At 43.3% G+C, this 23,764-nt stretch overlaps 1 protein-coding gene across 1 annotated transcript in view; it reads left to right on the plus strand.

The window, feature by feature from the left end:
* LOC311237531 (zinc finger SWIM domain-containing protein 6-like) overlaps positions 1–23,764 on the plus strand; it is a 125,970-nt gene that overhangs the window by 92,035 nt on the left and 10,171 nt on the right. The window contains exons 5-10 of the mRNA XM_084325461.1: positions 1,994–2,173; positions 5,109–5,285; positions 6,129–6,275; positions 11,238–11,384; positions 14,000–14,260; positions 19,913–20,048. Of these exons, the coding sequence (XP_084181587.1) occupies positions 1,994–2,173; positions 5,109–5,285; positions 6,129–6,275; positions 11,238–11,384; positions 14,000–14,260; positions 19,913–20,048 (1,048 nt within the window). The remainder of the gene's footprint in view (positions 1–1,993; positions 2,174–5,108; positions 5,286–6,128; positions 6,276–11,237; positions 11,385–13,999; positions 14,261–19,912; positions 20,049–23,764) is intronic.

Below are 23,764 nucleotides of genomic sequence, written 5' to 3' on the forward strand. Positions count from 1 at the left end.
GGTGACCGCTGGTCATCGGATCGTTGATGAGTGTGTGTCGCGACGCTCGCATGGACGTGTGGATGTGGAAAAAGTGGAAATATTCGGTCAAAGTGAAACATGTCTGGAACCTAAACCGAACCCGACCACACACTTCCCCTCGTCTCCTCCCGACGCCTCGTTCTGATTGGTCTTCCTGTCCTTTCTCTCTCTCTTCTCAATCTGCAGAAAATCATTGTTCTCGTTCGTTCCGCTCCCCACTCACTTCATCTCCGCTTCTCTGTCTCCCTCCCTCCCTCCCTCCCTCCCTCCATCTCTTTCCTTCACTCTCTCTCTCCTTCTCTCTCTCTTTTTTCTTCCTGTTCTCCGTGTTGTCCTTGATGCCCAAACAAAGACACAGAGGATAAAGCCTCTTCTCTCCTGTCCCCTCCCCCATCTTCTGCCTCCCTCCCAGTCCCTCTCCTTCTCTGTCACTTCACCTCTCACTGCCTTCTCCCACAGTCACTCCCTCCTCTCTCCTCTCTCTCTCTCTCTCTCTCTCTCTCTCTAACTCTCGCTTCACCTCTCTCCTCCTCTCTCTTTGTCCGTCTCTCTCGCTCTGTCTCTCTCTTCCTCTCTCTCTCCATCTTTGTCTCTCTCTCTCTGTCTCTGTCAATTCAATTTTCAATTCAAGAAGATTCTCTCTCTCTCTCTCGCTTCACCTCTCACTGCCTTCTCATCTCGTTTTGTCATCTGTCCTCCTTTTCTACCGCTCTCAGTATTCACCCTCCGTTCGGTCTGTTTTCTCTCTCCATCTCTCTCACTCTCTACCTTGATTTACAGACCTCTCTCTCCACCTTGTTTTGCAGACCTCTCTCTCTCCATCTACCTTGTTTTGCAGACCTCTCTCTACCTTTTTTTGCAGCCCTCTCTCTCTCTCTCCACCTTGTTTTGCAGACCTCTCTCTACCTTTTTTTGCAGCCCTCTCTCTCTCTCCCTCTACCTTGTTTTGCAGACCTCTCTCTCTACCTTGTTTTGCAGACCTCTCTCTCTCTACCTTGTTTTGCAGACCTCTCTCTCTACCTTGTTTTGCAGACCTCTCTCTCTCTACCTTGTTTTGCAGACCTCTCCCTCTACCTTGTTTTGCAGACCTCTCTCTCTACCTTGTTTTGCAGACCTCTCTCTCTCCCTTGTTTTGCAGACCTCTCTCTACCTTGTTTTTCAGACCTCTCTCCCTTGTTTTGCAGACCTCTCTCTACCTTGCTTTGCAGACCTCTCTCTCTCTCTCTACCTTGTTTTCCAGACCTCTCTCTACCTTGCTTTGCAGACCTCTCTCTCTCTCTCCCTCTACCTTGTTTTCCAGACCTCTCTCTACCTTCTTTTGCAGACCTCTCTCTCTCTCCCTCTACCTTGTTTTCCAGACCTCTCTCTCCCTTGTTTTGCAGACCTCTCTCTCTCTCCCTCTACCTTGTTTTCCAGACCTCTCTCTCCCTTGTTTTGCAGACCTCTCTCTCTCTCTCCCTCTACCTTGTTTTGCAGACCCCTCTTCCTCCCACCTCTCTTTCTCTATGTACTCCATGTAAATCTATATCACCAGGCCTCACTGCTTAGTCTTTACTGCAGGTAATGTGCGTGTGTGTGTGCACGCGCGTGCGTGTGTGTGTGTGTGTGTGTGTGGTCAGTATGCAGCACGGCCCTGTGTTTCTATCTTAATACAACAGAGGAGGAATTCTTCCTTGTCTGTGTAGTAATTCACTTTTTATTGGGGACCAGTCAGATATATCTGTGTGACATGACGTGATTGATTCACTTTCACCCCCGTTTCAAAAAACTGTCGCCAGGTGTCTGCGTTGCCCTTGACCACTGAGGCACAAGCTGCAGCACGGCCATAATTGTTAACCGTGTGTGTGTGTGTGTGTGTGTCTCTCTCTCTCTGTGTGTGTGTGTGTCTCTGTGTGCGTGTGTGTGTGTGTGTGTCTCTGTGTGTGTGTGTGTGTGTGTGTGTGTGTCTCTGTGTGCGTGTGCATGTCACCAGGGGCTCTGTGGATGTGCATCGTGCTGAACCCTCACTGCAAAGCCGAGCAGAAGAGTTTCTGGCTCCGACAGCTCCGCAGGTGGAACAGCGTGGACGTCTGCCCCTGGGAGGACGGTAACCACGGCAACGAGCTGACCAACCTGACCAACGCACTGCCCCAGGGCGCCCACGGCAACCCAGGTGACATCACCCCCCCCCCCCGACTAGAGAGAGAATCCTCCCTCCTTTTGATCAAAGGCTTCCTTCGCGTTCGTGTCACCACCGACGTCTCCTTCAGTCCTCTCTCCTCCTCCAGACGCTCTGTGAATATTGTGTTGAATCCTCTCTCTCTCTGTCTTCTTGCTCTCTCCTTTCTCTCTCTCTCCTCTCTCTCCTCTCTTTCTGTCTTCTCTCTCTCTCTGTCTTCTTGCTCTCTCCTCTCTCTCTCTGTATCTCTGTCTCTCTCTGTCTTCTTGCTCTCTCCTTTCTCTCTCTCTCCCCTCTCTTTCTGTCTTCTCTCTCTCTCTCTGTCTTCTTGCTCTCTGTCTTCTTGCTCTCTCCTCTCTCTCTCTGTATCTCTGTCTCTCTCTGTCTTCTTGCTCTCTCCTTTCTCTCCCCCTCTCTCTCCTCTCTTTCTGTCTTCTCTCTCTCTCTCTGTCTTCTTGCTCTCTGTCTTCTTGCTCTCTCCGTCTTCTTGCTCTCTCCTCTCTCCCTGTATCTCTCTGTCTCTCTCTCTGTCTTCTTGCTCTCTCCCCTCTCTCCTCTCTTTCTGTCTTCTCTCTCTGTCTTCTTGCTCTCTCTGTCTTCTTGCTCTCTGTCTTCTTGCTATCTCCTCTCTCTGTCTCCGTCGCTCTCTGTCTCTCTCTCTCTATCTCCTCTCTCTCTCTCTCTGTCTCCTGTCTATAACTATCTGTCTCTCTCTCGCCCTATCTCTGTGTCCTCTCTATAACTGTCTCTCTCTCTGGCTCTCTCTGTCTCCTCTCTATAACTGTCTCTCTCTCTCTCGCTCTCTCTCCGTCTCCTCTCTATAACTCTGTCTCTCTCTCTCCCCTCTCTCTCTCTCTCCCTCGCTCCCTCTATCTCTTTCTACCTCCCTCTCTCTCTCTCTCTTTTAATCAACTCTCCCTCCCTCCCTCCCTCAGTCTCTGTGCCCGCGAGCCGCTCTTATTAGCTTTCGTGCCGCTAATAGAATGAGCCCAATAACACAGTCCAGGTCCTCCAGCTATCACTGGCCTCTGCCCCCGTCTCTGCCTGCGCTAAATTAGAAAAAAATACAAGCCCCTTAACATTTCTATCAGGCAGCCGGAGCGCCGCGGTGAATGAATAAGTAGTTCCAGCGAGGCGGACGCCGCCATGGCCTTTCTCGCTCCCTCTCTCTCTCTCTTCCGAGACCATCGGATTGTCGAAGACGGCAGTGATGTTTCCAGAAGGATCCCTTAGATTTAATGGAAGAACGCATCGGAGCCTTTTCTTCAAGCCCCACTGCCTCCTGGGAGCTCGGTCTTACGCTCTTTGGAAATGTATAATAAATGTTATTTTTCGGCAGTATTCTCCAGAATCCCGTTCTCTGCGAATACAAACCTAAATATTCTCGGTCCTCTGGTCCACAATGGTGGAACGGACGTCCCACCACAGTCCGGACAGATGAAACCTGCCCCCATTTTCCGGCGTGAACTAAAAACACACTTCTTCTATCAATATATAACGTTCTTTTTAAAACTACTAACCATGGAAACCACCAGCCATCCAGTCTGAGGGAGCAGCCTTCAGTGCAGAAAGCTGCTCCATGCTGTTGCCACATGCGTGTCTGAGACCAACTACATACCACTGATTCTACACCGATTCATCACACCTCTTCAATCAATAAAGAAATACTAACCTACCTTCCTACTGTCTTTTACTATTATGCACTTTGCTACTACGTAATCTACCGTGCCTATATTACTACCTACTATGCTAATATGTCTTCACTACTATACAGTCAAGACTATCTCACTCAAGTTCAACACTGTTTGACGAACAATGTTACTGACTCTTAGGTGCCAGAGTTACACCCTTCCTGCTGACTTGTTCTACAGAACTTGTTAGTCACTTTGGATAAAAGCGTCCGCTCAATGACTAAATGTAAATGCATACATACGTTAGAGACGGCCATACATACACATTACTCTCACACATATAGACACATGCTTGAAATAGCCCTCCATTTTTTTATACCATTTACACACACACGAAGGGTATACATTTAGATAACATTTAGTCATTTAGCTGACACCTTTATCCAATGCGACGTACAAGTTGTGCAGGAAGGGTGCAACTCTGGGTCAGTAAGATTGTTTGTGTTACAGTTAGTGTTGAACTTGAGTGCTACAGTCTTTGAGTGCATACTGTATTAGTGAAGACATATGAGTAGTAGGTAATATAGAAATATTAGCATTAGTAGGTAGTACTATACTGGCAAGGTAGATTACTAGTAAAAGACAGTAGGAAGGTAGGTTAGTATTTCTTTATTGATTGAAGAGGTGTGATGAATCGGTGTAGAATCAGTGGTATGTAGTTGGTCTCAGACACGCATGTGGCAACAGCATGGAGCAGCGTTCTGCAGTGAAGGCTGCTCCCTCAGACTGGACGGCTGCTATTTAGAGGGTGGTTTCCATGTGACGGGTGGATGACTAAATGTAAATATAAACGCACAGGTTGAATGAAAATGTACATGTATGTAAACCTGCGTGAATATTAGGGCTGTCCCCGACTTAATGTCTGAAGGAGTTGACTGAAGGCTTCTTGTCCTCTGCAAAAGCATGCAATTGGTCCACTGATGGATACATCTTGATATTTGTCTAGTCTAGTGTGTTCATTAGATGGTGAAATCCTCTTTCAGTGCCTCTGTGCCTGTTTTCGTAGGCAGTTAGCCTCTGGTATGCGTGCCATTAGCGTTAGCCACGCTTCTAGGCCTCTTTTCTTTTGGAAAGAATGATAAAAAAATATATATATATATATTCTTTTTTAATAAAATTATTATTATTATTATATATTTTTTTTCGACTAAGAGGTTGGCCAGTCGACCAACCTCTTGTGATGTGATGTGGCCCAGCGAACTGACATCAGGGTGTGTGTCTCCGTGTGTGTCCTCCAGACTCCCTGTCCCGGCCCCACAGGACGGTGTTCACCAGGGCCATCGAGGCCTGCGACCTCCACTGGCAGGACCCCCACCTGCAGCACGTCATCACGGAGGACCTCTACACCAACTACTGTTACCATGACAACCACGACAGCTCGCTCTTCGACTCCCGCGGCTGGCCCCTGTGGCACGGTAAGAGAGAGGGAGGGGGAGGGGGAGAAGGGGGGGGGGGCAGGGTGGTAGAGGAGGAGAGACTGCATGGGGGGGACATGGATCACCGATCCGTCTCCGCAGGCAGAAGTGACACGATCTGATTATTTTTCTCATAATGTGACTCGGATCTGATTCTGAACAGTGTGAACGGCACAAATCACATGGAAGCTGATCTTTTCAATTCTGATTTGGGACACTTTCATAATATGTGGTCCTAAATCAGATAGAGGTCTGATTTCTATGCAATGCAATACCTCTCTGTCTGAACAGTCATGTCAGAATTCGTGTGACTCTCTTTCACCTCCTCCTCACCCTATTATGATCTGCTCACCAATTAGCTGGCCTCCACTGCACATCAACTCATAAATAAAACCATAAACTGTGACTTCAGTGTCCTCCATGTTTAAATACATCCTTGTTATTGTTATTAGTAGCGCATGCGGGTCAGTTCAGGAGCGTGACCAGTTCAGGAGCGTGACCAGTTCAGGAGCGTGACCAGTTCAGGAGCGTGACCAGTTCACACTGGAATCTGATATTGGTCACGTTCTTTTAAATCATGTGACCAGCCAAACAAATGAAAGTCAGATCTGAGCAATAAATCAGAATTGAGCACCAAGGCCTGCAGTGTGAACGCAGCCAAAGATGTGAAGCGATGGGGGGCTTCGAGGGGGGGGGGGGGCTGCAGGTGTGTCGTACAGCCCACATGGCGTGAAGTTAATGTCTCGTGAATCCCAGATCAAAGTGTCAAACGAGGCGCAGCACGTCAGAGCAGCTGAACGAAGACTCATGGTTTCTTCTTGCCTCCTGGTGTCTCTCTCACAGAGCATGTGCCCACCGCCTGCGCCCGGGTGGATGCTCTGAGGTCACATGGTTACCCGCGGGAAGCTCTGAGACTCGCCATCGCCATCGTCAACACGCTGCGCCGGCAGCAGCAGAAACAGCTGGAGTTCTTCAGGAATCACAAAAAAGGTTAGTGTGTAATAACAGGTGTATATAGTGTGTAGCAACAGGTGTATATAGTGTGTAGCAACAGGTGTATATAGTGTGTAGCAACAAGTGTATATAGTGTGTAACAACAAGTGTGTAGCATCATAGTAACAACAGGTGTATATAGTGTTTAACAACAGGTGTATATAGTGTTTAACAATAGGTGTATATAGTATTTAACAACAGGTGTATATAGTGTTTAACAACAGGTGTATATAGTGTTTAACAACAGGTGTATATAGTGTTTAACAACAGGTGTATATAGTGTTTAACAACAGGTGTATATAGTGTTTAACAACAGGTGTATATAGTGTGTAACAACAGGTGTATATAGTGTGTAACAACAAGTGTATATAGTGTTTAACAACAGGTGTATATAGTGTTTAACAACAGGTGTATATAGTGTTTAACAACAGGTGTATATAGTGTTTAACAACAGGTGTATATAGTGTTTAACAACAGGTGTATATAGTGTTTAACAACAGGTGTATATAGTGTTTAACAACAGGTGTATATAGTATTTAACAACAGGTGTATATAGTATTTAACAACAGGTGTATATAGTATTTAACAACAGGTGTATATAGTGTTTAACAACAGGTGTATATAGTGTGTAACAACAGGTGTATATAGTGTTTAACAACAGGTGTATATAGTATTTAACAACAGGTGTATATAGTATTTAACAACAGGTGTATATAGTATTTAACAACAGGTGTATATAGTGTTTAACAACAGGTGTATATAGTGTTTAACAACAGGTGTATATAGTATTTAACAACAGGTGTATATAGTGTTTAACAACAGGTGTATATAGTGTTTAACAACAGGTGTATATAGTGTTTAACAACAGGTGTATATAGTGTTTAACAACAGGTGTATATAGTGTTTAACAACAGGTGTATATAGTGTTTAACAACAGGTGTATATAGTGTTTAACAACAGGTGTATATAGTATTTAACAACAGGTGTATATAGTGTTTAACAACAGGTGTATATAGTGTTTAACAACAGGTGTATATAGTATTTAACAACAGGTGTATATAGTATTTAACAACAGGTGTATATAGTATTTAACAACAGGTGTATATAGTATTTAACAACAGGTGTATATAGTGTTTAACAACAGGTGTATATAGTGTTTAACAACAGGTGTATATAGTGTTTAACAACAGGTGTATATAGTATTTAACAACAGGTGTATATAGTATTTAACAACAGGTGTATATAGTGTTTAACAACAGGTGTATATAGTGTTTAACAACAGGTGTATATAGTATTTAACAACAGGTGTATATAGTATTTAACAACAGGTGTATATAGTATTTACAGGGTGTCCGCGGGACCTTAAAAAGTCTTAAAAAGTCTTAAATTCAACTATCAACTATTAAGGCCTTAATTTGTCTTAAAATGTCTTAAATCCGACTTTCGGAGGTCTTAAAAACATGCCATGTCATCTTATGTTTCATTGTGAAATCTGGGGGGAAACTATTAACGGGAGATAAATCAGGCTTTTTTTTTCTTTCACGCAAACGGTACGCAGTGGGGCGGAACCTTAATGTGGTCCTTAATGTGTGTCGCCGTCGGGAGCTATTTCAGAACACCGGAGCATAGGTAACACGTTATTCAAGCCGTAGCGATAACGCTGACGTTTAGTTTAGTTTAATTGATTTGTATTTATTTGCACTCGTTAATTTAACATGGGAAAGTGCAAATTTAATGAGAACTGGCTTGCACCGTGGTTGGTCCCAGTGAAAGATAATTACGAGGCCTGCTGCAAACTCTGCAAAAAGGATTTTAAACTGGGAACGATGGGAATAAAAGCAGTCGAGTCACACATGCACAGCGCTAAGCATGTTTACCTCTGCAAAAACCCGCCTGCAGACAACTTCAATATCAAATTTATTTTCGACGGCGACGCTGTCCACATCAACTGCTCAGGGACAGGTAGGTCTACCACCAATTACATCTGCACCTGTCCGGGTAACGTTCGGCTCCACGCCAACCCTTGAAGCTGAGGTACTGTGGGTTCTAAATACGGTCGCAAAGCATCAGTCCTACAATGGAAATGAGGGACTAGGAGAGGTGTTTCAAGCGATGTTCCCTGACTCTGAAGTCGCTAAAACATTCACGTGTGGAAAAGATAAAACGTCCTACATAGCCAGGTTTGGATTGGCTTCTTGCATCCAAAAAATCTCTCCACGGATGTAAACAAGGGCAAGGACACGTTTGTGTTGATGAGAGTGAGAGCTTCACCCCACCCTATGTATTTATTTTCTACCACACACCTACCCCCTCCTAATGTACAGTCTCCTCCCCATCATATTTATATATATATATATATATATATATATATATATATGTTAGGATCTATGGGTAACAGTACTGTATATTTGCATATCATATATGTCACAAATGTAACAGTAATATATACATGTATGTCCCTATGCCATAAATGTCATGATGTCATGTATGTTGTGCATGTCATAAATGTCACTATGAATTGAAAATGAGGGACCCTGATGTAAACAAGAAAAACTTCTTTCTCTGGTCTGCATCCCCTTATTATTGTGTATTGAGCTGTACTGTATTGTACCCATTCTGAAATCTGTTAAATAAAGTATTCATTCAACCAAACCACAAAAACAAAACAACTGGATGAATGACAACTTTATTTAACAGATTGCAGAATGTGTACAATACAGTACAGCTCAATACACACAATAATAAGGGGATGCAGACCAGAGAAAGACTTTTGTCTTGTTTACATCAGGGTCCCCCATTTTGAATTCATATTGACATACACAACATAGAATAGATAGAATAGAAATACTTTTATTATCCCGTGGGAAATTTGACACTGCAAATCGCTCAACATTTAAACATTTAGACAGGACAGGTCACGAATTAGAATAATAACACAAATCAATCAAGTTGCCTAGGATAAGAGTAGAGTAAAATAGAATAAAAATGAAATAAAATATACAGAAATGAATACAGTAAAAACATACATGACATGACATTTATGGCATAGGGACATACATGACATACAGGTATATACTGTAGTACTGTTACATTTGTGACATATACGATATGCAAATAATATACAGTACTGTTACCCAGAGATCCTAACAGAAAATATTATATATATATGATGGGGATGAGACTGTACATTAGGAGGGGGGGGGGGGGGGGGTTGGACATTTACGGTGGCCAGTTTCGAATTGCAGTCTCCCGTAGGTGCTCTTTAAGAGCGTTTTTGAATGTGGGCAGGGGTAAAAATGGGTTTTAGGAGTGAGGTTAAGCAGTAGTCTGACCAGTTTGTTTTGTGATGTTTGTAATCTTGTTTTTAGTGCCTTTGAGGTGCTTTGGTACCATGAGGTGCAAGCATAGTCGTAGTACCCTTGAATGAGTACTGAGAGTACCCATGATTTTTGCCATTTTGTTATCGTGAAATTGGTATTAAATTTAATTCTGAGTGGCATTAAAAAGTCTTAAAAAGCCTTAAATCTGACTGGGCTAAACCTGCAGATACCCTGATTTAACAACAGGTGTATATTGTATTTAACAACAGGTGTATATAGTATTTAACAACAGGTGTATATAGTATTTAACAACAGGTGTATATAGTATTTAACAACAGGTGTATATAGTATTTAACAACAGGTGTATATAGTATTTAACAACAGGTGTATATCGTATTTAACAACAGGTGTATATAGTGTTTAACAACAGGTGTATATAGTATTTAACAACAGGTGTATTAGTATTTAACAACAGGTGTATATAGTATTTAACAACAGGTGTATATAGTATTTAACAACAGGTGTATATAGTATTTAACAACAGGTGTATATAGCGTGTAACAACAGGTGTATATAGTATTTAACAACAGGTGTATATAGTATTTAACAACAGGTGTATATAGCGTGTAACAACAGGTGTATATAGTGTTTAACAACAGGTGTATATAGTATTTAACAACAGGTGTATATAGTATTTAACAACAGGTGTATATAGCGTGTAACAACAGGTGTATATAGCGTGTAACAGGTGTATATAGTGTGTAGCTACATAGTAACAACAGGTGTATATAGCGTGTAACAGGTGTATATAGTGTGTAGCTACATAGTAACAACAGGTGTATATAGTGTGTAGCTACATAGTAACAGGTGTATATAGTGTGTAGCTACATAGTAACAACAGGTGTATATAGTGTGTAGCTACATAGTAACAGGTGTATATAGTGTGTAGCTACATAGTAACAGGTGTATATAGTGTGTAGCTACATAGTAACAACAGGTGTATATAGTGTGTAGCATCATAGTAACAACAGGTGTATATAGTGTGTAACAACATAGTAACAGGTGTATATAGTGTGTAGCTACATAGTAACAACAGGTGTATATAGTGTGTAGCTACATAGTAACAACAGGTGTATATAGTGTGTAACAACATAGTAACAGGTGTATATAGTGTGTAGCTACATAGTAACAACAGGTGTATATAGTGTGTAGCTACATAGTAACAGGTGTATATAGTGTGTAGCTACATAGTAACAACAGGTGTATATAGTGTGTAGCTACATAGTAACAGGTGTATATAGTGTGTAGCTACATAGTAACAACAGGTGTATATAGTGTGTAGCTACATAGTAACAGGTGTATATAGTGTGTAGCTACATAGTAACAGGTGTATATAGTGTGTAGCATCATAGTAACAACAGGTGTATATAGTGTGTAACAACATAGTAACAACAGGTGTATATAGTGTGTAACAACATAGTAACAACAGGTGTATATAGTGTGTAACAACATAGTAACAACAGGTGTATATAGTGTGTAACAACATAGTAACAACAGGTGTATATAGTGTGTAGCTACATAGTAACGACAGGTGTACAGACGGTGTGTTAACAGTGTGTACTCTTGTCATCCTGTGCAGAACTGCTTCATAAAGGCATGACGTCGGTCACTAACCTGGAGGGCTGGGTGGGCCACCCACTGGACCCCATCGGCACCCTGTTCAGCACCCTCAGTGAGACGGGGCGGGGCACCGAGGAGGGCGGGGCCACCTACATCGACTTCTCAGGTACTGAGACACACACACACACACACACACACACACACACACACACACACACACACACAGGCCATGATAATAAAACTGGATGGAGCGCCGGTACTGTAATGTAATGTAAGCTACTGGACTATTCCAACAAAGCCAATCAGGCCCTGAGATTCAAATCAGCGGCGATGACAACGCGACCATTGGTGATTGGGCCCCAGTCATCCTCCAATCACAGCTCATGAATAAGAGATGGGGGCGGGGGGGGGGGGGGGGGGGCAGGAAACACACTCCAATTAAAATGCATTAAATATGCAGGGAGCGCAGTCTAGACAAGTTTTTTGGGAGGGAAGGGAAAAGGCCACCTTCGCCCCCGAGTAGCATTTTAGTTTGTGATTTACGATAGATCCTGTGATTTGCCACGGATCCTGTGATCTACCACGGATCCTGTGATCTACGACGGATCCTGTGATGTACGATGGATCCTGTGATGTACGATAGATCCTGTGATCTCCTCACGGCGCTCATAGACGCTGTCTTCAAGGGACTCGACACATAGCGTGTTAGAGAGCGCGCCGCTGCAGCCGCCTCCGCCAGGTTTTCTGACGTCCAGCCTCGTCGTGTCTAAAGAAGCTGTAGGTGGTATTTTTCTTCTGTTAAAATAAGTGTCTTCATGTTAAAATAATAGCTCTACATTCTGACAGCCATCACTGATATATAGAGTGTCTGGTTGGTCAGTAACATGGGTCTCCAAGTCCCTCAGCTCTGCAGTAAACGCCCCCTCTTCCCACTTTATCCAATCAGGAGAGAGAACTCCACAAATCAAAAAAAAATATTAAACTAGTAAATAATGTGCTTGAAACAAGTAAAATAATCAAGTGCAAAAAACCAGTGCAGTAAGCAAATGTGGCTTGGCAAGATTTCTTGAAATAAGTAAAAAAAAAAAAAATATATATATATCTAGGGTTCTCTCTCCTGATTTGGATAAAGGGGTAAGGGATACTAGGAAATGTATTTTGTGTTTACTGCAGAGTGGAGGGACTGGGAGAGACCCATGTTACTGACCAGACACTCTGGCTGTCAGAATGTAGATCTATTTAACACTTATTTTAACAAAGAAATACCACTTACAGCACCGTTTTAATGCTTTACAATTAAGATTGTGAAATGATGATTGATTATTTTATATTTGTGTCATGCACACAAAGTGCCCAACCCTCATGGGGTTTATAAGACACCATAAATACTGTTGCGGTGTTCCATTATTACATCACACATTATTAATCATGTTATTATCTAAATACAGATGACATGAATACAGATTACATGAATACTGATTACAGCACGGTCTTAAACAAAGTATTCCGTCTTCTCTCCCAAGCTTGACAAATAATAATAATTTCTTCCTGAAGCACAACTCCAGCTCAAGAAGATCAACATAAATTGAGGACATTTGACTAAAAAAGTACTTCCCTTACATCCTCGTAGACAGGGTGTGTGCGTGTGTGTGTGTGTGTGTGTGTGTGTGTGTGTGTGTGTGTGTGTGTGTGTGTGTGTGTGTGTGTGTGTGTGTGTGTGTGTGTGTGTGTGTGTGTGTGTGTGTGTGTGTGTGTGTGTGTGTGTGTGTGTGTGTGTGTGTGTTAGGGAGTGCTGGTCCCCAGGGGACAGACTGGGAGGTCCGTAGAGACATTATGAAGCTATTAGAATACATGATGATGGTCCTCAGGAGGACTCACACACTGGGAAGGGGGAACACTGGAAACAACAAACAGATCAATAGATTTATCAATACCCCTAATCAATCCACAGCCTGAAGGGACAATCCTCTCTCTCTCTCTCTCTCTCTCTCTCTCTCTCTCTCTCTCTCTCTCTCTCTCTCTCCCCCTCTCTCTAATTCATCACTTACCCTCTCTGTTCTGTGTGTGTCTCCCTCTCAAGTAGAGTCAAGTGTTCCTTTATTATTAATCCTCTTGGGGAAAGTCAAGTGTGATAGCAGCATGGGGGGGGGGGGGGGGTACAGGTAGGATAAGTAGTAATAATAATAATGGAACAAAGTGCAAGTAGTAATGATGATAGTGATAACAGTAGTAGTAGTGAGTGGCAGGATTTAGTCAGACAGTAGTAATAGTGATGATGGTATACATGGTCCAACACGCTGCACCAGAGTGTTATTACTACTGTTATTAATAATAATAATAACTAGGGATGTCCGATATTATCGGCCTACCGATATTATCTGCCGATATCGGCATTTAAATGTGATATCGGAAAATATCTGTATCGGTTTTCAAATTCTTTTTTGTATTTATTTATTTTTTACATTTCTATAACCTTTATTTACCCAGGCAAGCAAGTAAGAACAAATTCTGATTTTATTTATTGTCAAAAGTATGCATAATGTTGTGTTAATTCCACAACAAGAGATATGTAATTACCTGAAATTATTTAGTTTTTTGGGGGGGGGGAAACCCTGCATATATCGGTATCGGTTGATATCGGTATCGGAAATTAAGAGTTGGACAATATCGGTATATCGGTATCGGTAAAAAAGCCAATATCGAGCATCCCTAATAATAACAAGTATTATTATATTGAATAATGAATCGATAGTAATCACAATAATACTCCTCCTCTCCCAGGCTACGGGGGTTCAGCGAAGCGGGCGGAGCCTCATCCGTTCCCGGCGCAGCGCTTCCTGGAAGACGGCGAATCGTTCGTGGCACTTGCCGTGGAAACGGCTCTGATTGGCTTAGGGCAGCAGAGGGTGATGCCCGACGGCCTGTACGCCCAGGAGAAGGTGTGTCGCAACGAAGAGCAGCTACTGGCCAAGCTCCAGGAAGTAGAACTGGGCGACGCGCTGGTGAAGATCTTCCGAAAGCAAGCCATCTTCCTGCTAGAGGGTGAGTGTGAGACCAGAGGCCTTTCAGAGGGAAGTCGCTCTCACTTCCTGTTAGAGGCTGAGTGACACCAGAGGCCTTTCAGAGTCGCTCTCACTTCCTGTTAGAGGCTGAGTGAGACCAGAGGGAAGTCGCTCTCACTTCCTGTTAGAGGCTGAGTGAGACCAGAGGGAAGTCGCTCTCACTTCCTGTTAGAGGCTGAGTGAGACCAGAGGGAAGTCGCTCTCACTTCCTGTTAGAGGCTGAGTGACACCAGAGGGAAGTCGCTCTCACTTCCTGTTAGAGGCGGAGTGAGACCAGAGGGAAGTCGCTCTCACTTCCTGTTAGAGGCTGAGTGAGACCAGAGGGAAGTCGCGCTCACTTCCTGTTAGAGGCTGAGTGAGACCAGAGGGAAGTCGATCTCACTTCCTGTTAGAGGCTGAGTGAGACCAGAGGGAAGTCGCTCTCACTTCCTGTTAGAGGCTGAGTGAGACCAGAGGGAAGTCGCTCTCACTTCCTGTAATGCGTCGCGTGAGCCACGCCAGGCACAGCATTGGTGGGCTTTACTGCCACTCAACTAGCTTGTTTGAGACAGAGTCCTGCGGTTGTTTACTAAAGACAGCGCCGGTGTAAAAGTCCCGCCCCTTTTAAGAGACGGGAAGTGTTGCTACAGACAGAAGTGGCCCGAATCTGATTCTTTTGCTCATGTGACTCAGATATTTTGTGTAAACGGCACAGAGACAGACAAATCACATGGAATCTGATCTTTTCAATTCAGATATGGGCCACTTTCATATGTGGTCTTAAATCAGATACAGGGCTGATCTTTTTTTGCAATGTGACCTCCGTCTGAACAGTCATATGATCAGAATTCATGTGATTTTTACGTCACTCTAGATTGACATTTATCACAATTCTGCGCTGGTGGGAGTCACTCAGTGAACACAAACATGGTAGACAGCTGTGATGGAGGTGGTCAGCGAATACAGACATGGAAGACAGCTGTGATGGAGGTGGTCAGTGAAGGGACAGTGATGTGGTTGCCTTATAAATATTTGGGCTGATATTTCTGTACAAGTAAAACTTGAGGGGACGTATCATAACCGCTCTGTGTTTGAAAGCATATTGAACGAAGAAATGGCTCTTTCACCTCCACTATTGTCTCCACTGCAATCAACTTGTGAATTAAACCATAAACGGTGACTTCAGTGTCCTCCGTGTTTACGTTCATTTTTTGCAGGTCAGTTCAGGAGCGTGACCAGTTCACACTGGAATCTGATATTGGCCCCATTTAAAAAAAATAATGTGAACAGCCAAACAAAAGAAATCAGATCTGAATCAGAAATGAGCTTGCAGTGCAAACGCAGCCTTACAGTATCTTTGGGGAGACGCTCATTGACATACATACGAGACGGCCATACACACACACACACACACACACACACACACACACACACACACACACACACATAAATTACTCTCACACATAACATGCTTAAAATAGCCCACGTACTGTATTTATAACATTTACACACACACACACACACACACACACACACACACACACACACACACACACACACACACACACACACACACACACACACAGGGTATAGAATCAGTGGTATTTATTTAGTTGGTCTCAGACATGCATGTGGCAGCAGCATGGAGCAGCGTTCTGCAGTGCAGGCTGCTGCTCCCTCAGACTGGATGGCTGGTATTTAGAGGGTGGTTTCCAGGCCCTCCCTCTCCCCAGGGCAGGCCTCTCCTCCACAGGGCCCAGGAAGTAGCCCGACTCCCAGGCTCCACCACAGACAGCAGGCCTCTCGGCACACAAACCGCTCTGTGTGTGTGTGTGTGTGTGATTGTCAGATTTTTGGACTGTTTGACCATGGTGTGTTCAGTGTGTCCGTGTGACATGTGTACATTTGTACTTTGAATGTTTGTGTGTGTGTGTGTGTATGTATTTACAGTGTTTGTGTATGTATGTATTTACAGTGTGTGTGTGCGTTTGCTTTGTAAGTATGTGTGTATGTATTTACAGTGTCTGTGTATGTATGTATTTACAGTATGTGTGTGCATTTGCTTTGTAAGTATGTGTGTGTATGTATTTACAGTGTGTGTATGTATGTATGTATGTATTTACAGTGTGTGTGTATGTATTTACAGTGTGTGTGTGTGTATATTTACAGTTTGCGTGTGTGTGTTTGCTTTGTAAGTATGTGTGCTGGGATTGTGTGTGTGAATGTGTATGCGCACACATGCTCATTTGTGTACACTCTGTGTGTGTGTGTGTGTGTCGGTGTGAGTGTATGTGCGCACATGCTCATTAGTGTACACCCTTTGTGTGTGTGTGTGTTCGAGTGTGTGTGTGTTTGTGTGTGCATGTATGTGTTTAATGTGGCTTGTGGTTTGGGGCCCTCTCACTTGGAAGCCTCTAATGACGGTGCTGGCTGGTCTCACATATGGCTTCTGCCAACGCAGTTTGTTTTAGAGGCCAGTGTGAAAAGCAGGCCACACACACACACACACACACACACACACACACACACACACACACACAGACGTGAAGCTGTGGCTGGCTGGGAGGCTGGGTCCTGGATGTGATGTGTGTGTTTAAAAGACGCTGGTCTATAAGCAGATTAGTCTCAGAGATCCACACTGTGAATGAAACACTCCCCTCTAGATCTAATATTCTACATACATACATAATCTATACATGCATATGATCCCTCCAGATCGTTCACATCTGGCGTGTGTCAGACGGGACACATACTGTACTATTTCAACAGGGAACGTGGTGTTTTATGTTGGTCATGGCTACATGTGTAACTGGAATCAGCCATGTTCCACTGCAGGGGCCAAGCCCTGGCCAGATTAGAGACAGAGAGAGCGCCGTAATCTGGTCAAAGAAGCACAGCCAGACTCTAGTGGTGTTTAATCTGACAAGCTTTACCACCACATAGAATTCTACTTTCTCAACCCTACTTCTTTGTCTGGTTCTATTTATTAGCTAGTCTCTCTAGTGTTGTTTAACTGGTCTCTATGTTGTCTAACTGGTCTCTAGTGTTGTCTAACTGGTCTCTAGTGTTGTCTAACTGGTCTCTAGTGTTGTCTAACTGGTCTCTAGTGTTGTCTAACTGCTCTCTGGTGTTGTCTAACTGGTCTCTATGTTGTCTAACTTGTCTCTAGTGTTGTCTAACTGCTCTCTGGTGTTGTCTAACTGGTCTCTAGTGTTGTCTAACTGCTCTCTGGTGTTGTCTAACTGGTCTCTATGTTGTCTAACTTGTCTCTAGTGTTGTCTAACTGCTCTCTGGTGTTGTCTAACTGGTCTCTAGTGTTGTCTAACTGGTCTCTATGTTGTCTAACTGCTCTCTAGTGTTGTCTAACTGCTCTCTAGTGTTGTCTAACTGCTCTCTAGTGTTGTCTAACTGCTCTCTAGTGTTGTCTAACTGCTCTCTGGTGTTGTATAACTGGTCTCTAGTGTCTAACTTGTCTCTAGTGTTGTCTAACTGCTCTCTGGTGTTGTCTAACTGGTCTCTAGTGTTGTCTAACTGGTCTCTAGTGTTGTCTAACTGCTCTCTAGTGTTGTGTAACTGCTCTCTAGTGTTGTCTAACTGCTCTCTAGTGTTGTATAACTGCTCTCTAGTGTTGTCTAACTGGTCTGTAGTGTCTAACTGGTCTCTATGTTGTCTAACTGGTCTCTATTGTTGTCTAACTGGTCTCTAGTGTTGTCTAACTGGTCTCTAGTGTTGTATAACTGGTCTCTAGTGTTGTCTAACTGGTCTCTATTGTTGTCTAACTGGTCTCTATTGTTGTCTAACTGGTCTCTAGTGTTGTATAACTGGTCTCTAGTGTTGTCTAACTGCTCTCTAGTGTTGTCTAACTGGTCTCTAGTGTTGTATAACTGGTCTCTAGTGTTGTCTAACTGGTATCTAGTGTCTAACTGGTCTCTATGTTGTCTAACTGGTCTCTATTGTTGTCTAACTGGTCTCTAGTGTTGTCTAACTGGTCTCTATGTTGTCTAACTGGTCTCTAGTGTCTAACTGCTCTCTAGTGTTGTCTAACTGCTCTCTAGTGTTGTCTAACTGGTCTCTAGTGTTGTCTATCTGCTCTCTAGTGTTGTCTAACTGCTCTCTAGTGTTGTCTAACTGGTCTCTAGTGTTGTCTAACTGGTCTCTAGTGTTGTCTAACTGCTCTCTAGTGTTGTCTAACTGCTCTCTAGTGTTGTCTAACTGCTCTCTAGTGTCTAACTGCTCTCTAGTGTTGTCTAACTGGTCTCTAGTGTTTAACTGGTCTCTAGTGTTGTCTAACTGCTCTCTAGTGTTGTTTAACTGCTCTCTAGTGTTTAACTGGTCTCTAGTGTTGTCTAACTGCTCTCTAGTGTTGTTTAACTGCTCTCTAGTGTTGTTTAACTGGTCTCTAGTGTTGTCTAACTGCTCTCTAGTGTTGTCTAACTGCTCTCTAGTGTTGTCTAACTGCTCTCTAGTGTTGTCTAACTGCTCTCTAGTGTTGTCTAACTGCTCTCTAGTGTTGTCTATCTGCTCTCTAGTGTTGTCTAACAGCTCTCTAGTGTTGTCCAACTGGTATCTAGTGTTGTCTAACTGCTCTCTAGTGTTGTCTAACTGGTCTCTAGTGTTGTCTAACTGGTCTCTAGTGTTGTCTAACTGGTCTCTAGTGTCTAACTGCTCTCTAGTGTTGTCTAACTGGTCTCTAGTGTTGTCTAACTGGTCTCTAGTGTTGTCTAACTGCTCTCTAACTGGTCTCTAGTGTTGTCTAACTGCTCTCTAGTGTTGTCTAACTGGTCTCTAGTGTTGTCTAACTGCTCTCTAGTGTTGTCTAACTGGTCTCTAGTGTTGTCTAACTGCTCTCTAGTGTTGTCTAACTGCTCTCTAGTGTTGTCTAACTGCTCTCTAGTGTTGTCTAACTGGTATCTAGTGTTGTCTAACTGGTCTCTAGTGTCTAACTGCTCTCTAGTGTTGTCTAACTGCTCTCTAGTGTTGTCTAACCGGTCTCTAGTGTTGTCTAACTGGTCTCTAGTGTTGTCTAACTGGTCTCTAGTGTTGTATAACTGGTCTCTAGTGTTGTCTAACTGGTCTCTAGTGTTGTCTAACTGCTCTCTAGTGTTGTCTAACTGGTCTCTAGTGTTGTCTAACTGGTCTCTAGTGTCTAACTGCTCTCTAGTGTCTATCTGCTCTCTAGTGTTGTCTAACTGGTTTCTAGTGTTGTCTAACTGCTCTCTAGTGTTGTATAACTGGTCTCTATGTTGTCTAACTGGTCTCTAGTGTTGTCTAACTGCTCTCTAGTGTCTAACTGCTCTCTAGTGTCTAACTGCTCTCTAGTGTTGTCTAACTGCTCTCTAGTGTCTAACTGCTCTCTAGTGTTGTCTAACTGCTCTCTAGTGTTGTCTAACTGCTCTCTAGTGTTGTCTAACTGGTCTCTAGTGTTGTTTAACTGCTCTCTAGTGTTGTATAACCGGTCTCTATGTTGTCTAACTGGTCTCTAGTGTTGTCTAACTGCTCTAGTGTTGTCTAACTGGTCTCTAGTGTTGTCTAACTGCTCTCTAGTGTCTAACTGCTCTCTAGTGTTGTCTAACTGCTCTCTAGTGTTGTCTAACTGCTCTCTAGTGTCTAACTGCTCTCCAGTGTTGTCTAACTGTGTGTTTGTCTCCTACAGCTGGTCCGTACAGTGGTCTGGGGGAGCTGCTCTACAGAGAGAGTGTCCCCATGCACACCTTCGCCAAGTATCTCTTCACCTCCCTGCTACCTCATGACGCCGAGCTGGCGTATAAAATTGCACTGAGAGCCATGAGGTAAGTCCAGTCTATTCCAGTCCAGTCTATTCCAGTCCAGTCTATTCCAGTCCAGTCTATTCTAGTCCAGTCTATTCCAGTCCAGTCTATTCCAGTCCAGTCTATTCCAGTCCAGTCTATTCCAGTCCAGTCTATTCCAGTCCAGTCTATTCTAGTCCAGTCTATTCCAGTCCAGTCTATTCCAGTCTATTCCAGTCCAATCTATTCCAGTTCAGTCTATTCCAGTCCAGTCTATTCTAGTCCAGTCTATTCTAGTCTAGTCTATTCCAGTCCAGTCTATTCCAGTCCAATCTATTCCAGTTCAGTCTATTCCAGTCCAGTCTATTCCAGTCCAGTCTATTCTAGTCCAGTCTATTCCAGTCTATTCCAGTCCAGTCTATTCTAGTCCAGTCTATTCCAGTCCAGTCTATTCCAGTCTATTCCAGTCCAATCTATTCCAGTTCAGTCTATTCCAGTCCAGTCTATTCCAGTCCAGTCTATTCCAGTCCAGTCTATTCTAGTCCAGTCTATTCTAGTCCAGTCTAGTCCAGTCCAGGGCAGTCCAGTCTATTCTATTCCAGTCCAGTCTATTCCAATCTAATCTAGTCCAGTCTATTCCAATCTAGTCTATTCCAGTCCAGTCTAGTCCTATCTTGTCTAGTCCAGTCCAGTCTATTCCTATCTTGTCTAGTCCAGTCTATTCCTATCTTGTCTATTCCTATCTTGTCTAGTCCAGTCTTGTCTAGTCCAGTCTATTCCTATCTTGTCTAGTCCTATCTTGTCTAGTCCAGTCTATTCCAGTCCAGTCTATTCCAGTCCAGTCTATTCCAGTCCAGTCTATTCTAGTCCAGTCTATTCTAGTCCAGTCTAGTCCAGTCCAGGGCAGTCCAGTCTATTCTATTCCAGTCCAGTCTATTCCAATCTAATCTAGTCCAGTCTATTCCAATCTAGTCTATTCCAGTCCAGTCTAGTCCTATCTTGTCTAGTCCAGTCCAGTCTATTCCTATCTTGTCTAGTCCAGTCTATTCCTATCTTGTCTATTCCTATCTTGTCTAGTCCAGTCTTGTCTAGTCCAGTCTATTCCTATCTTGTCTAGTCCTATCTTGTCTAGTCCAGTCTAGTCTAGTCCTATCTTGTCCAGTCTAGTCTCCTGTATTCAGTACAAACAGGCTTTACAGTCACAGAGAGAGTAGAGACAGAGTGAGAGGAGAAACATACAGTGTGGTCAACCTACAGTACAATACAGTATTCACCACATGTGTACCGTAGCCTGTGTTTTTAACGTCTTCGATGCTATTTATTCGCACGATAAAAGGAACGGCGAAAGATCAAAGCAAACGCATGAAACAGACTGTGTGCTGGTGAGATTGAAAGCCCCTAGAGGCCTGTGACGGTATCTCGCCTAAATGAAACAAGACGGGCAATGATGGAACAAAATGATAAAAAATAAGTATTATATAATAGTATTTAGTGAGTACGCACGTACATCACAGATACTCACAAAGTACTGTAAATACTGTAGTACAATATATTGCAACACTACTATGCACGTCTGCCCCCTCTGCTACTCTAGTCTTCTCATCCTCCCCCCCCCTCCTCCTCACTGCCATCACGAGGGAGTTGGAGATGAGAGGAGAGAGAAGAGAGGGAGAGAAAGTAGGAGACGGGGGAGGAGATGAGGAGATGGTCATTTGCATTTCAGTCAGGAGTTGCTGCCCCGGATCAGAAAGCACATTTAACTTTAACCAGCTTCTCTGCCTCTTTTCACTCTCATGTTTGGTTTGTGTGTGTGTGTTTGTGTAAGAGATTGTGTGCCTGTGTGTGTGCACGCGTGCGCGGGAGGGAGGGAGGGAGGCAGAATCGCGAGCTATCTGGGGCGCTGTTTAATCACAAAGCCTCCTTTTTTCGCTGGAATCCTCGCTAAATAATTCAACGCCGCTGAAAATGAGTTTTATAAAAATGTGTGAATAATAAATACATGCTGTTGGTTTTCGCTCTGACCGCCGTGAGGGTGCCGTGAAACTTTATATCTCATCTCGGCCCCAAATGTAAAGCGGCCGGCTACTAGGAGTTTATAACTGATTATGTAACCGTCTCAATTTAATACCGAACGCCGCCTCCGCATGACCTACATAAACAAACGAGACCGTCGCCACGACGAGAAGATCGGCCGCTACTATATACTATAGTGATTCTAAACCTCCTGAAGTACAGCATCACTATTACTGAGCAGCCCAGGCTGTTCATGTTGCTTCTACTGTGGTATTACTTAGCCCTTTCACTGCCACACTGCAGAAGGTTAACCCTTTACTATCACACTAGCGACGGTAACCGTCGGTAGTGTGATAGTAAAGGGTTAACCTTCTGTAGTGTGGCAGTGAAAGGGTTAACCTGCTGTTGTGTGGCTGTGAAAGGGTTAACCCTCTGTGTGGAATTCGGGCATCATCAGCATGGGGGAGGGGAGGTACAGGTATGGGCAGGGTAATAGTAGAAAGACATAAATATAGGCAATAAAATTAGATCTGAATTATAAAGATAGGAGGAAAGAATACACAGTGTAAACAATATAATTAACTCTGAATATGAGAAAGTAAACGGTGTAATCAAATGTGCAGATGAGGGTCAGTTATATTACACATTACTAGGGGCCTAGGGCTGTCCCTGACTAAGGATTTGGATGGTCGACTATGATTGGCCAAAATTTGCCTTCGACTATTGGTAAAAAAAAAAAAGTATAATATTCTTTTTAATTTTTTTATTTAATTTTTTTAATTTTTTTATCATTCCATTTGGGCTGTGGGGGGGTGCTTAATGTCTGAAGGAGTCGACTGAAGGCTTCTCGTCCTCTGCAAAAGCATGCAATTGGTCCACTGATGGATACATCTTGATATTTGTCTAGTCTAGTGTGTTCATTAGATGGGTGAAATCCTCTTTCAGTGCCTCTGTGCCTGTTTTCATAGGTAGTTAGCCTCTGGTATGTGTGCCATTAGCGTTAGCCACGCTTCTAGACCTCTTTTCTTTTGGAAAGAATGATAAAAGAAATATATATATATTTTTTTATAAATTATTATAAAAAAAAAAGTTTATTTGACTAAGAGGTTGGCAGTCGACTACGGCTCCTTTCGACCGATTAGTAGACTAATCGACTAATAGGGGTCAGCCCTAGTGAATATAAATCACAACATAGATAATATGCGTGCCATTAGCGTTAGCTACGCTTCTAGGCCTCTTTTCTTTTGGAAAGAATGATAAAAAAATATATATATATATATTTATAAATCTTTTTTGTTTGTTTTTTGTATTCGACTAAGAGGTTGGCTAGTCGACTACGGCTCCTTTCGACCGATTAATCGACTAATAGGGGTCAGCCCTACACATTACAATACATATGGGCAATAAATTATTATAATCTGAATATATACTATGAGTAAAAGTAAACGGTATACACAGGTGCAGTATACACAAGGTGGTACCCTAACTGGCATGATATACGTCATATTATGTTACACGTTGTAGACCGTGCGGGTTAGGTGGTTAAGAGTCGGACACACTTATGGATGGACTGCATTTATATATAACAGCTTTTATCCAAAGCGCTTTACAACTTATGCCTCACATTCACCCACTCACTCACACATTCACACACCGACGGCGGAGGCGGCCATGCAAGGTGCCGACCCGTTCATCGGGAGCAGTTAGGGGGGTTAAGTGTCTTGCTCAAGGACACCTCGACAAGC

Source organism: Notolepis coatsorum (assembly GCF_963971535.1).
Source record: "Notolepis coatsorum genome assembly, chromosome: 11".
NCBI lineage: Eukaryota > Metazoa > Chordata > Actinopteri > Aulopiformes > Paralepididae > Notolepis > Notolepis coatsorum.